Genomic DNA, 14466 nt, shown 5'->3' with positions numbered 1-14466 from the left:
TCTTTTGATAATTTTGTTTTGCAGTTCCAGATTGACTGAGTGCGCTCTGACTGTAACAGAGGCAAGTCTCACAAAGTGATGCGTTACCTTCCGCTTAACGTCGTGGGGCGTAATGTAGCGTTTTTACTCCTGTACGTTTGCCTGGAGCCCACGGACGTGCCGTTTTGCGCAGCTAGAGGGCAGGACGAGCGGAAAAGCCTTATTTGGAGAGCAGCGGGTGTAAGCCAGCGAGCGCCGCCCTAGAGGCAGACAGCCTGGGCCTGGAGGAATGAGCAATGTCCTACCCTGCCTGTAGGGTCGGAGGAGCTGGACATTCAGGCTTATAAGGGACAACTAGTCGAGCTGGTGATCACAAGCAGAAGCCGCGTATTTGATTCGCGGCTGATCGGGGTTGGTGTTTGTGGAGTCCCCAGTTCGCCTACACCGGACCGCTGCACGGTTCTTTGAACGGTTGTTGAGCACAAATCTGACCGGAGGTTTTTGGTCAACTGGAGCACCGTGACCCTCCCCCGCGCGAGTCGACGGCGCTCGTGCGAACGTCCCGATGACCGTACCAGGAACACCACGGCGTTCGGAGCCCTCCGCGTGAACACACGGCTGTCTCGCTTCGTGCGCTCGCACCGCGGCGTGATGCGTTTGACGTTGGCGAGTTGAGCGAGGCACGAAAGTGGAAATGGGCAGTCGCAGCGGCGCTTCTTTTGTGCGCGTGTCTCGCCCCTGACAATAGCGCGAGGACTGCTGCTGCCGAAGGTGCTATCTCACGAGGAGCGTCGCCGTGCACGCTCTGCGCAGACTGCCGGGTCCGTGCACCGAATCGTAGCGTTCGGTTGCAGACGAGCGCGATCGAGGACGCGCTGAATATCCCGTTACCGAAGGAGCCACGCGTGGGGGACGCGTTCTTACGCTTCCATAAATCGGCGTTCGTTTCTTCTCGTGCGTGGGCTGCACGCACACCGACGCGTATTAGGTAAGCTGTGGAACGGATAAACCGGAGGTCTCCCCACCGACGGCCACGCAGGAGGATCTCGGACACGCACCTGGCGTTCAGACACCTCACCGAATAAGGATTCAAACGCGGATCTTTCTGTGTTCCCGGGAACGCCGCCCGGAGGAATACTCGCGCAGATCTGCATCACAGCCTGAACACCGGAGCCGTAGCGCGTGCGTGCATACGGACGTTTCGTTCCTCTCAGTCCGGAGCAAAGCCGCGTGCGAGCCGTGAACGCGATGGATGTCCGATGGCTGATGGTAGCCTGCGCTGTGTGGGGTAAGTCTCCGTGCGCTCGTCACCCTCGCGACCTAAACGGACTTGTTGCTGAGATTGCAGTGCTAGGATGCCGTCCTCGTGCGTGTGGGGTAATCTGGGCTCGCGTCGGGGTGTAGGACTGTCTTGTGCTTCACTTTAAAAGCTGTTTTGTTAGTTGGAGTGACGGACGTTTGTTCCTGGGCTTCATTCCTGCAACGCCCGACTCGTTAAACCGGTGTTGAGTAGAGACTAATAGATTGAGTTGAGATTAATAGAAAAGTTATCGGACTGAAGGTTTACATTAAATTACCCACAGCGGATGTTTAAGATCATACCATCTATCTGAAATGTCAGTGTGACACATTTAGCGATGGTCTTTAATGAATTAGACTAATACCCTCTGACTGCAACCATAACAGTAGATATGGCTGATGGGATTACGCAGCCAAACGAGAGGGTTTACACGGACGCGGGTCAGGCTAGTGTTGCGAGGTGTCGGGTGTCTAATCTTCATTTTTTTTCTTTTAATTCAAACAAACCAGCGGGCTGTTCTTGGTCAGGACCTCAGGTCGGGCTCGGCTGGGTTACTGTACCCTGGAGAAGGTCTCTGTTCAAGGTTTTTACAGGAAATAAATCAAATTAACATGAACTGCGATGACGACGTTCGGACGATGGCCTGTTAAGTATTGCCTCCCCCTTACAGTTATTCGTTTGGCCTTCCGTTTTTGCTGTGTCTTGGCTCAGACTCCTGGAAAGCATTAGAGCTTGTGTGTGGTGATGTGCATTAGTTCAAGGTTGAGAGGTCAGGTCAGCGAAGTCTTCTTGTCCCTAGAGGTCAGCTGTTAACACTCACACCTGGACTCTGACGTACCTGAATGCCGCGGGCGTCGTTACGGGCGTCTGGGGCGGTGTGGCGTTGGCACACAGACTGAGGTTAGTCACACAGACAGTTAGTCACAGAAAGAAGCCGTGTGTGTGTGTGTGTGTGTGTGTGTGTGTGTGTGTGTGAGAAGCTTTGTTTGTGACTGAGCCTGATTAGAGCAGTTTGTTTGTGTGCGCGTGAGTGCGCGTGCGTGCATGTGTTTGTGTGTATGTGCAGCCTTTGTTATTAAACTAGGTTAATGTAACCTTGAGCTAAATGCCTTTTATTTTAAGATTTACCCCCCTCGCCCCACCAAATCTCACCCATCAAAATAGATAAAGATGTTAAAGATAAAATACCAAGAAAGTTGGTTATGATGGTAAACTTTCTTGGAAATGCTTGGAAAACACACACACACTTGTACGCAAATTTTTGACACCACTTATATTATCATTTGAATATCCTTCTGCCTCTCCCACAGACTCTGATCCTCACCCACCCCTTATGACACACACACACACACACACACACACACCCCTTCTCACACTCTCATTCAAATATATTCCCTGCATCTAAACAAACAACAGATGGCCCTCCGTTGCTGGACAGGAGACATGTTGGTTGTGTAGGAAGGGAGCGGTTGCTGTGTGTTTGGATCCTGGGTCCACCATTGGACACGCCAGGACGCTCCATCACTCTGGACACGCTTCAGCCCGCCGGGATGCGTTTTCACAGGAAAAGACCTGCATGGACCACTGTGGTCTTATACAATTGTTGGGTTTAAAGAGTACACAGAAAATATTCCACATATCTCGGGGAGTTTAATAAAAAATGTTTGCTAAATTATATTAGACAAATGTGGGTATGATGTCATTGCTGCTGGAGGCGAGAACGTGACAGCGTAGCAGTAACGGCCACTGACATGGCGAAAATGTGTCCACAAGGTCAGCAGCTACGAACTCTGACATGGCAGAAACTGCATCATAAAATGTTTTCTCCAACTGGCTGGCCACGCCCCGTGACCTGGCCACGCCCCGTGACCTGGCCACGCCCCTTGACCTGGCCACGCCCCTTGACCTGGCCACGCCCTTACTGTTTGCTGGGAGTGTGCAGTGAGGTACTAGGCTGTAGAGTGCATGTTGAGAGAGAGAGAGAGAGAGAGAGAGAGAGAGAGAGAGGAGGAGGAGGAGGAGGAAGAAGGGGGGGCGGTTGTTTTTGTTTTTTTAGACCTGGTGTGACTTTCCTAGATGGCAAAAAAAAAAAATCTGCTTTTTCATCCTTTGAAAGCTTGTCCTCCTTCTACTCCTCTCTCCCTCTGTCTCTTTATCCCTCCCTCCCCCTCCCTCCCTCCCTCTCTCTCTCTCTCTCTCTCTCTCTCTCTCTCTCTCTCTCTCCCTCTCCATCTGTGTTATTCTCTAAATCTGCTCACAAAAGCAGAGGTCATAACCACTTCTTCACTTCTGCACGTTTAGCAGACCTGCACACCGGTACAGGTCAGCTATGAAAGTGTTTTTTCTTTATCGTTAGTGGGTTGTTTTTGGGTTTTTTTTCTTTTGCAAAATGGCAAAACCCACAGAAGGTTTTTCTTTGCAAAGAAACGAACTGTTAAATGTCACAGTTGTGCGTCCATTCAGACGTTGGTTTTAGGAGCATGAAGGCCAGAAAGAAAATGTTGGTTTGACCAGCAGCAGGAGAGCATACTATTCCCAAAACCCACAGGGGGGTTAACGTCTCTGTATCGAGGGTTTGTTAGCAGTGGACGGCCTTGGTGAGGCTGTGTGGAGCTCTCGGACACAACGTCTCCTCCCTGCATGCTGCGTTTAACCGACCCAAACACAGTGGGCTTTGTGTGTTAATGTCTTAGCATATTAACACTACAACACAACACACGTCTGTGGGGTTTGAGACCACTGTTCTCACGGCGTGTGCCGCCCCGGCCTGGGAATTCGCAGAGCAGCTGGGTCCGAGGCTGGTGCCGTGTGACGTAGCCTCACACGCTCCAGACGCGCATACGCGAGCACCCCTCCTTTTCTGTGAGGGGGAAGGAGTTCTCATCTCTGAGCGCACCACCCCATAAGGCGGAGGGCGGTTAGGACTCGCCCATCGTCACCATGGCGACCCGGTACCACCACGGTGCGGTGCTGAATGTTAACCGTCATTCACAGGCCAGAGAACGTGGTGCTAATGGAGAAAACAAGAATGTGTGTGTGTGTGTGTGTGTGTGTGTGTGTGTGTGTGTGTGTGTGTGTGTGTACGTTTGCACTGAGCCCTGAGAGTAATCAGTCCAGCTGTCCCCTGGACATCTTTGACATTCTGAGAGAGTAACCCCTACAGGACATGTGTTTATTCACTCATGCCACAGACTCCGCCCTCCTGGATGTTAGCACATCTGTGATTGGTCCGTTTGTCTCCAGACTGGTTCTTCTTTACGCCAGTATCGTTACCAACGCTCTCGTGTGCTATAGGAATGGTACCACAGCTGTGATTAGGACTAAATGTTGGGGGAGTTGTAGTGTGGAACCTTCCTGTTCCTGAACCTTCCTGTTGTGTTGATGGTATTTGTAGAGTTCTCTCATGTTGTGTTGCCTGACCTCTTTCCCTGTTCCCACGTTCTCAGGTGTTCTAGTTGTTTCCGTGTTGTTTGACCTTTTCTTTTGGTTTATGATTGTAGATCCTAGATTATCCCTTGGCTACATCAGTCTGTTTGCTCTCTGAGGCCTGATAATGATTTGGACTTTGATTCTTGGAAACTCCTAAATAAAAGTACCCCATTCTTATGTCCTATAAAATAAAAGGCAGCCAGGCCGGTGTCTAAGACGCTGACATGTTCCTAGCTGGTCACTGGTTGCTGGAGATGTGATGTTCGATGGTGTTGATGGCTGTGGACTCCGCTCTCCTATTGCTGTTTCTCGGTTCAACGTGAAAAACAAGTGTGAGTAATCAACTCTGTGCTAATCTGGGGTTGGTGGGCTGGCACTAATCAGATTATCTTCTGACTGCGGGAAAAAATGACCTGATTTGGTTCAGAAATATGGGTCAGGATGGGTGTGTGTATCAGTAGAATCAGTGTTTGTGTAACAAATCTCTCTGCCTTAATGGAACAGCTGTTCTTCAGATGTGGTTAGGATGGCACCAGATCTAGTCCACAATCCTATTGTTTAAACTGGCCTGTTAGCCTTCCTGCTGGTTTGAGGTGGGACTAAACTGGTCTCCCCACCTGTCCCCCTGGGGTTTGATGGACATTTTCACTTTCCATCTTGAAGGCATCCATCTGTAAATGTCAAAGTCTCTGTGTGTTTGAGAAGTTGCAGCGTGGTTTCTTGGCGGTGACCTGATTGTCTCTCAGTTGTGTTTTATACATGGTGCTTCATCTTGACATGCCAGAGGCTGTTTGTGTTCATGTGTGTGTTTATTTAGGGAGGGGATCTTGAGTGTGCTGTTTCTTTGGTGTGTGTCTACACTTGTTGACTGCTCGCTCTGTGTGATTTGCATGCAGAGACTCAGATAACGAGGTGTGTGTGTGTGTGTGTGTGTGTGTGTGTGTGTGTGTGTGTGGGGTGGTAAACAGCAGCTCTGCAGTCTACAGTGATGCCTCTTCCTGCCGTTGTCAGACCCAGCAAGCAGAGTCTTCCTCTGAGAGTCTTTAGTAATGGAGTCTTTAGTAATGGAGCCTAATTTATTACTTTTTTTTTTAGAATGTGCGTTTATGGTAGGACAGACAACAGGCAAACACCTGTCATATTTAACCACGACACACACACACACACACACACATACCAGACCCACATACCCTTGCACAGATATTTCTCTCCACCCTTACAGAGACCTTGAAGCACGTCGGTCATTTAGCAGATGTTAGTTTAAACGGTTTGTTCCACACATCACAGTCGGCTACACCTGCGCACGTCCCACCATCCGTCTACACCCCTGCCCCTGATCAGATGGCCTGAACAGGAGCATGTGAAAAGATGGGAGAGGGACAGAGAGAGGGAGAGAGAGAGATGGAGAGAGAGAGATGGACAGATCACCCATTTTCCTCTAATTTAACTCCCCACAGCAGTATACAGAAGCCAAAGTCAGAGAGACTTCATTCATGTCTAATCAGTCTCAGTCCAGTCTGAGGCCATCTAAACCTTCCCAGAAGCCTCTGCAGTCCATGGTCACTTGTAATTACCCAGTTTGTGTTGGCGGAACAAAACTACAAAACTTCTCTCAGGAATTGTTTGTGTGTGTATTGAAGAAAGACGGGCAGGAGTGTTTGTTCATGGCTATGTGGGTTGAGTGCGTGCGTTTGGGTGGTGGTCCAGACATCAGGCATGTTTGTGGGTATATGTTTGGTGACACGTGTGTGTTGTGCCCTCAGGTTGCTACTGCTGCAGTGATGCTTACAGCTTTATCTCCAGGTTCCACACTTCTGCCAAAAACCACTTGACCTGCATTTCAGTTTTAATCTGTGACGTGTGCAGGCCCACGTGAGAACTCGCAGGCCTGTGCATTCCTGCTGGTTTTTCGCTTGCAAATATTAATTTTGGCAATGAAATGTTTTTTTGTTTTTTTTTCAAGTTTGATTGTGTAATCAAAATTCAGATGGTTTGTTGACAGCTAGCGTGCACAGGAGGGACGTGTGTGAGGGGAAGTTGGCAGGACCCTGATGGGGAAGAGAGAGGATGTGAGATTGCGGGGGAGGGGAGACCGGACCAGACAGCGAGGGTCACGAAGGTCCCGAGGGTCACGAGGCTCAGCGTCGGGGCCGAAATATCTGAGTATGTTGGTTGTTGATGGATGAAGTCATAAAGAGGTTACACCAGGGAATTATTCATGAGGAGAACGAGAGAATGGAGGGATGGATGACACAGAGCCCACACACACGTGTGGCAGCCCAGACTTATCAGCCAGTGGTGCTAACATGTTCCTGGCGTGTCTGTAATGCGTCTCCGTGACCTCGGGCGCAGGGAGGCGGGGCTAGACCAGGGCTGGATGACTGCAGGCGTTGATTCGCTGCCTTGGCGTGCGGGAGGTGTGTGCTCGTGCTGCGGGTTCCGCTGCCAGCCCGAAACGGACGTTTTGGCCCTTTCCACAAAGACTTCCTTACCTGATCCCGGTGTGTCGGTGTCGGTGAGCGGAACGCAGAAGTTGGCATCAATCTGGAGCAGAACGAACCGGTAAATGAACCAGCGGGATCGATAACGCCAGCATCCGTGGTTCCGACGTGTGGTGTGTGTTGGTACGCCTCTGCCTGCCTCCACCGGGGGGTTGGTGGTACGCACAGTGCCCAGTCTGACCTGATGTGGTAAAACAGAGTATGTCAGAGGAATGGACTTATGAGTTATTAATGTAGAGTGTGTGTATGCTGCTTGTGAATCTGAACTCCCCATTGTTAACACACCCAGAACACCCCCCCCCCCACACACACACACACTCACACACACTGTGGCTGGTTGTGCGTAGGTTGTGATGTCAGATGTCTGCCATTCTGACAAGCCCTCCACCATTCTGTGTGCGAGTGTGTGTGTGGGATCACAGATGATGCTTTTAGTCTCCTGTCTGTTCTCTATTTACCTCAAGCTGCTTCTGTTTTGTTCATCACTGTTGCTTGTTGTCTTCCATATCTAATAGTGTCCCGCGCACTGGGCCAGCCGTGGGCCTCAAAAGGTCTACAACATTTGTGCAGCACAGGCCTCACACACAGGCCTGTATGTGTGTGTGTGGGTGAGTGTGTGTGTGAGAGGGTGTGTGTGGATCTCACCACTAATGCCCTGCTGCTGCCATTAGCATCAGAAGTGCTTCCTGGCTCCTCGCTGGCATTCGGAAACGCGACGCTCTTTCCGAGGCAGACGCTAATGCAGCCTGCGCTCCTGATTAGCGTCGGCCGCCGTTCCGAGTGCTCTGGAAGGGCAGTGACATCACCCTGCTTCTCGTGCACACTCGCGTGTGTAAACATGGGCGCGGCCTGGCCAGCTGACTGGTGGTGGGGTTTGTAGGGCTGCCTGGCCGTTTGGGTCTCAGAAGGAAGTGTGACACACTGGGGTGGGTGTGTGCGTGTGTGTTTGTAGGACGTTTGGGTCTCAGGAGTGAGTCTGACATGTTGGTGTGTGCAGGGTTAATTTGTTTATACTCTGGTTGCGCATTTGTTACAATTTTTATTGAAAATGTTCTATTTCAAGAGGGTCCTAACAAGGATAGCATATATACACATATGAGGACAGTGTTCACACACACACACGAGCACAGTGCAAACGCACACGTGCGGACAGTTAATTAATGAGGGCAATTCATTAACAAGGACATTGCACAGACACAACATGAACAATCAAAAACTCTTCATTAAAATATCGACAGTTCAGAGTGATGGGTTACACAGGACTGACATCCCCCATAAGAAAATGAACACACTAGTTTAGTTTTCTCCAGTTTTGTGGCTCACAGCTGTTTTTCTCACGCTGATGGCTGGTTGACCCTGTCCAGGGCGATGTCGCGGTCGGTCTGGGTGGTCCAACTGGTCACCTGACATTCCGGGGTTCAGGCGTGAGCAGTTTGGCCTGAGCTTTGTGTGTCTGGTTGTGTGCGTCTCCGGTGTGAGAGTTCCAGAGAGGGCTGCACGCTCGCGCTGGAGCTTGACGGGAGCTTGGTGGGCTGCTGCACCGAGTGCCACGGTGCGAGTGTGTTGTGCTCCTCTCTGTAGTCACTGTAATCGCCTTTAAGATGGAGGAGGAGGAGGAGCGTGAAGGAGAACGGCGCTCATGATGAAGTCAAACAGGGAAGGAGGCCATGATGGATGGGTCGGGCGGAGCCGCCTAGACGGGTCTTTGTCTGGACTGTAAGAGTGGCACCATGCTGAAGGTGGGTGTCTCCACAGAACTCAGCTGTGGAGGGCTGACGAAGAGAAGAGTGTGTGAGAGGAGATGGCTGACCTCTGACCTCTAACTTGTGGTCAGGAGGGTGAGGGGCTTTTAACCGCCTCTGACTCCGAGCACGTTTAGCATTTAGCGATGCCGTTTTTAACGATGCTGTAGTTAACGATGCCTTTGTTAACGATGTTGTTGTTAACGATGACGGTTTTGCGTGCGCTTCCACCACATCAATACCAAAAGTATGTGGAGCTCTTAGAGTAAAATTCTCTGTTAAGCTTGGTCTCACCTGGTCTCGTCTGGTCTCGCCTGGTCTTGTCTCTTCTTGTCTCGCCTGGTCTCGTCTCGTTTCATTCTCGTTGACAGTGCTGCTACCACTGTTGTCTCTTATGTAACAGCAGTGCTGTGATCCACTGGCACGCATCCTCACATCCCCATCTCTGGGTAGAGAGACAGATAGAGGGAGAGAGAGGGAGGGAGAGAGAGAGAGAGGGAGGGAGAGAGAGAATCTCTCGGTTGCCGGTTCAGAGCGCCGCAGTCTCGTTGGCGAGCGCTGGAAGAGCCGGCCATGATGCATGAGTCTCTTATTAGCACCCCCCCCCCCCCCCCCACACACACACACACACACACACACTTGCTTACTGTCAGACCTGCCCTTCACCCGCCTCTCAGAGCAAGACGAACGCCCAGAGGATGGATGGGGAAATGTGTAGCCAAAGACAACCCACAATGCACTGGGGCAGGATGAAAGAGGAAGGAGTGTTTCTAAGCAGACTGCACTCCTTTTTTTATGCGTTTTAAATGCTCTCGTTGCGTTTAATTCAGACGATCACAGGAACGTCTGAAAGGGACGGAAGACGTGATGGCGTGAGCTCTCACAACTCCAAACCCTGGAACATTAACCAGATGTTGTAGCTCCACACAAACTCCATCTGACCTTGTGAAAGGGTTCAGGCACAGGGGGCAGGGGTAAAACTGAACCGTGTCAGGTTTGTGTGCACTCAGGGGTACTACCCACAATCCTTTTGGCTTCCTGGGAGACATTCTTATCTGGAGAGCCTTACATATTTACACACAGTGCCTGGGAAACGACCCCATGACCTTGGGGACAGAACTATGCACTTCCTGCTGCATAGTGACCTGAGGAAGAGGAGCAAAAGCCTTCATCCCTTCAGCTTCCCCAGTTAATCCAGCCGCCCGTCTGACCAGCCAATCTTCTGGTTCTGGGCGGGGCCACAGAGATTGTGTTGTGTGGGTCATTCTGGCCTTCAGACTTCACTCTACTCTACTCTACACGATTTCATCATCGTGGCCAGGGCCTCTCTCATTACTACACGCACATTTCTGCAGACCTCATTATCTTCTGTCTTATACCCCCCCACAGACATGGATACTTACTGTGTTCTACATATAGTGTCCTCAGTCTACCTCTGTGTACACTCACACACACTCACACACTAATTTCCTCTGTCCCTCTGGGCTCGGGTCCTTTCTCATTAATCATTTCCAGTAAGCTCTGCTCTGGTCTTGCATGACTCTGTGTGTCCGTGTGTGTGTCCGTGTGTGTGTCCGTGTGTGTGTGTGTCCGTGTGTGTGTGTCCGTGTGTGTGTGTCCGTGTGTGTGTGTCCGTGTGTGTATAAGTGGTGTCTAGGCTGAGGTTGTTCCACTGTACCGTTGCCATGGTGAAGGTCCTGCTCTTTGAAGGCCAAGAGGCATCAGGGTTCTGCTCACCTACGCACCTAAACACATATACACGCACACACATGCCTATATACACACTGCACACACACACACACGCGCACACACACCTATATACACTCCTACACACCACACACACACGCCTATATACACTCCTACACACACACGCGCGTGCCTATATACACTCCTACACACACTCACACTTCTACACGCACGCGCGCCTGTATACACTCCTACATACCACACGCACACACATGCCTATATACACTACTACACACCACACACACACACACCCGCGCACACACACACATACCTATATACACTCCTACACAGCACACACACGCACGCCTATATGCACTCCTACACGGCACACACACGCACGCCTATATGCACTCCTACACGGCACACACACGCACGCCTATATGCACTCCTACACGGCACACACACGCACGCCTATATGCACGCCTACACGGCACACACACGCACGCCTATATGCACGCCTACACGGCACACACACGCACGCCTATATGCACGCCTACACGGCACACACACGCACGCCTATATGCACTCCTACACGGCGCACACACACGCACGCCTATATGCACTCCTACACGGCGCACACACACGCACGCCTATATGCACTCCTACACGGCGCACACACACGCACGCCTATATGCACTCCTACACGGCACACACACGCACGCCTATATGCACGCCTACACGGCACACACACGCACGCCTATATGCACGCCTACACGGCACACACACGCACGCCTATATGCACTCCTACACGGCACACACACGCACGCCTATATGCACTCCTACACGGCGCACACACACGCACGCCTATATGCACTCCTACACGGCGCACACACACGCACGCCTATATGCACTCCTACACGGCGCACACACACGCACGCCCATATGCACTCCTACACGGCGCACACACACGCACGCCCATATGCACTCCTACACGGCGCACACACACGCACGCCTATATGCACTCCTACACGGCGCACACACACGCACGCCTATATGCACGCCTACACGGCACACGCACGCACGCCTGTGTACACTCCTACACGCACGCACGCCTGTGTACACTCCTACACGCACGCACGCCTGTGTACACTCCTACACGCGCGCGCCTGTGTACACTCCTACACGCACGCACGCCTGTGTACACTCCTACACGCACGCACGCCTGTGTACACTCCTACACGCACGCACGCCTGTGTACACTCCTACACGCACGCACGCCTGTGTACACTCCTACACGCACGCACGCTTATATACACCCCTACACGCACGCGCGCACGGATGCCTATATACACCCCTACACGCACGCGCGCCTATATACGCGCCTACGCACGCACGCGCGCCTATATACGCTCCTACGCACACGCACGCGCGCCTGCGTACGCTCCTACGCACACGCACGCGCGTCTGTGTACACTCCTGCACGTCACACACACATGTGATGTTGGTTAGAAGCAGAGCTTGTGAACTAACACACAAACGTGTCTAACATAGATATGTTTCATTCCCCCACCCCCTCGGCTCACGCAGCCCAGTCCCTTCACTGGCTAAAGCATCTCATAATTGGCCAGCTTTAGTCCAACCGTAACCTTTTATTGTGTGTGTGTTTGTGTTTGTTGGAAATACTACAGGTCTGGTGGAGATACACAGAAGTGATTGCTCCTAATTGTTCCACTGGGTTCGTCTGGGTGTTGATGGCTCTCTGCCAGTTTGTCCTGCGTCTTTTTGGCTGTCACAACCCAATCGTTGTGAAGGTGTGTGTGTGTGTGTCTGTCTCTAGTTGCTCTCCTGGGTCCAGCCGTACGTGCCTGTCTGTTATAAAGCTCAGAGAGCCAATTGCAGCCTGAGCAGCCCTGCATCTGTTGGGGAGATGCAGTGTCTCACACCCTGGTTTTGTCCGGTCCCGCCCAGCCCAGCCCAGTCCAGAGCTTTCTGCTGACCAAGGACTGAAGTGCACTCTTGAACCGCTCTGCCCCCCCCCCCCCTCTCTCTCTCTCTCTCTCTCTCTCTCTCTCTCTCTGCTGCATTAGGAGCCTTCTGTGTCTGTAATGGTTTCAGTGTTTGAGAAGTGGCCACTTTCTGCTTTAGGGTGGGATAATAGGTTGTGGATCATGGCACTGGCTGTTGAGTGGTAGTTCCAGGGCGGGGCCAGGTGGGGGAAGGGCGGGGCCAGGCGGGGGAAGGGCGGGGTCATTGAAACTCCAGTGGGAGCTGGCAGGCGTGCCGCTTTTTCATGGATGTGTGCAGGTGCTGGCTGTGTCCCAAACGAGACGTGACTCAGACTCCAGTGAAACGTGAGCTCTGTCTCTCGGTCTGAGCCCGGGGGACAGGTGCAGTCTCCCAGAAACTCACTCACACACACACACACACACACGCACATGTGCGATTTACATCATACACAGGAAGTCACCTTCCACAGTTGTGATCATCCCTTCCATTGCAATGCACTGTGGGCAGAAAGATGGTATTGAATGGGGCGGGTTAACATGGGACCTGTACTGAAGGGGGCGGGGCTTGATGATAAGGCTGAACCAGTTATTCTGGGCAGTCCTGGCATGACCCACATGGAGCAGCAAGGAGTATGAGACTGATCTCGCACACCATCAGCCTGTTATTTACAGCTTCTGAAATATTCGTCTTGACTGAATCAGGACTGAATCAGGACTGAATGACACAGTGTCTGGCCTGCTCAGTGAATCTCGCATTAATCAAAGTTGTAGTTTGATTAGTTAACGGACATCCTCTAATCCTGGACATCAGCGCCACTGCTCAGACACACCGCTCCATGCTGGGGTCTTCTCTCTGGGTGCGTCTCGGCCAGACGTCGGCGTTTGGGTTCGGTTGATAACTCGTCTCACCATGCGATGGTGGACACGTTTCCCAAACGAGACAGAGGCATCCAGACAGGCCAGCGTGCGGAGACATGGGGAGGTGTGGGCTACCCGGGGGGGGTTACAGCCTCACGTCAGGGGAGCAGCAGATGACAAAGACTACAGCGCTGACACACCCACATAGAAGTGTGTAGTCGGTGTGGGGAGATTTACCAGCTGTGACGCGTGTGGCATATGACACATGTGCTGAGATACAGCCGGTGTGGTGGAGTGAGGAGAACACACAGGAACCTGCATCTTAACCTGTATCTCTGTTCATTATCCAAGCAACACCTTGTGTGTGTGCGTGCGGGAAGGCGTCCACTGTGCAATGTACATTAATACTCACACATATTTCAGAGTAATTAAATCACAGACTGATCTGTTGAGCTGTGGAGCACATTCATCTCCCCTCTGCGCATGTGCGCGCACACACACACACACACACACACACACACACGCGCACTTGCGTGCAGAGTCACGGGACCATGGCAGACGGCACTCAGCACCAGATGGGCCATCCCTTACTCCTCTTACTGATAAGACGAGGACATGTGGGGTGTTGTTCTCCGTTACTCTGCCTCCAGATGCTCACGTTTGTCATCGCTGGTCCGCCTAGGAGTTGGGCGGGTGGGGGGGGGGCGGAGCTAGACAGAGGTGTGGGGCGGGGCTTTGGTTCTGCTTTTATTCAGCCAAACGTGTCTCGATATCTAACAGCATCATTCCTATAGCTGAGTACTGTGCTGTGTTTCAACTGTCAAACAGCAGTTGCCGTAGCGAGAGAAGTTAATTGTGTGTGTGTGTGTGTGTGTGTGTGTGTGGGTAAGGTCTGGTGGCGATAGGCAGACGTTCCTGTAACAAGTGTCAGTGTTGAGACTACACAGGCCCTGTGTGCTGGGGTC

General features: G+C 51.9%; 1 protein-coding gene across 2 annotated transcripts in view; it reads left to right on the top strand.

The window, feature by feature from the left end:
• The first annotated feature begins 241 nt into the window (after positions 1 to 241).
• The window catches only part of igsf3 (immunoglobulin superfamily, member 3), a 74603-nt gene continuing 60378 nt past the window's right edge, over positions 242 to 14466 (top strand). The window contains exon 1 of one of the 2 annotated variants that reach the window (XM_035522888.2): positions 242 to 1267. In XM_035522888.2, coding sequence (XP_035378781.1) covers positions 1228 to 1267 — 40 coding nt within the window. In that variant the 5' untranslated portion in view covers positions 242 to 1227. Of the gene's footprint in view, positions 1268 to 2045; positions 2180 to 14466 lie in introns of those variants that run through there. The other variant, XM_081720553.1, reaches the window with a different exon arrangement.

This window comes from Electrophorus electricus, chromosome 9 (assembly GCF_041902795.1).
Source record: "Electrophorus electricus isolate QZ-2024a chromosome 9, ASM4190279v1, whole genome shotgun sequence".
Taxonomy (NCBI): Eukaryota; Metazoa; Chordata; class Actinopteri; order Gymnotiformes; family Gymnotidae; genus Electrophorus; species Electrophorus electricus.
The sequence above is the reverse complement of the archived record's forward strand: the minus strand, read 5'-3'. Positions and strand labels throughout refer to the sequence as shown.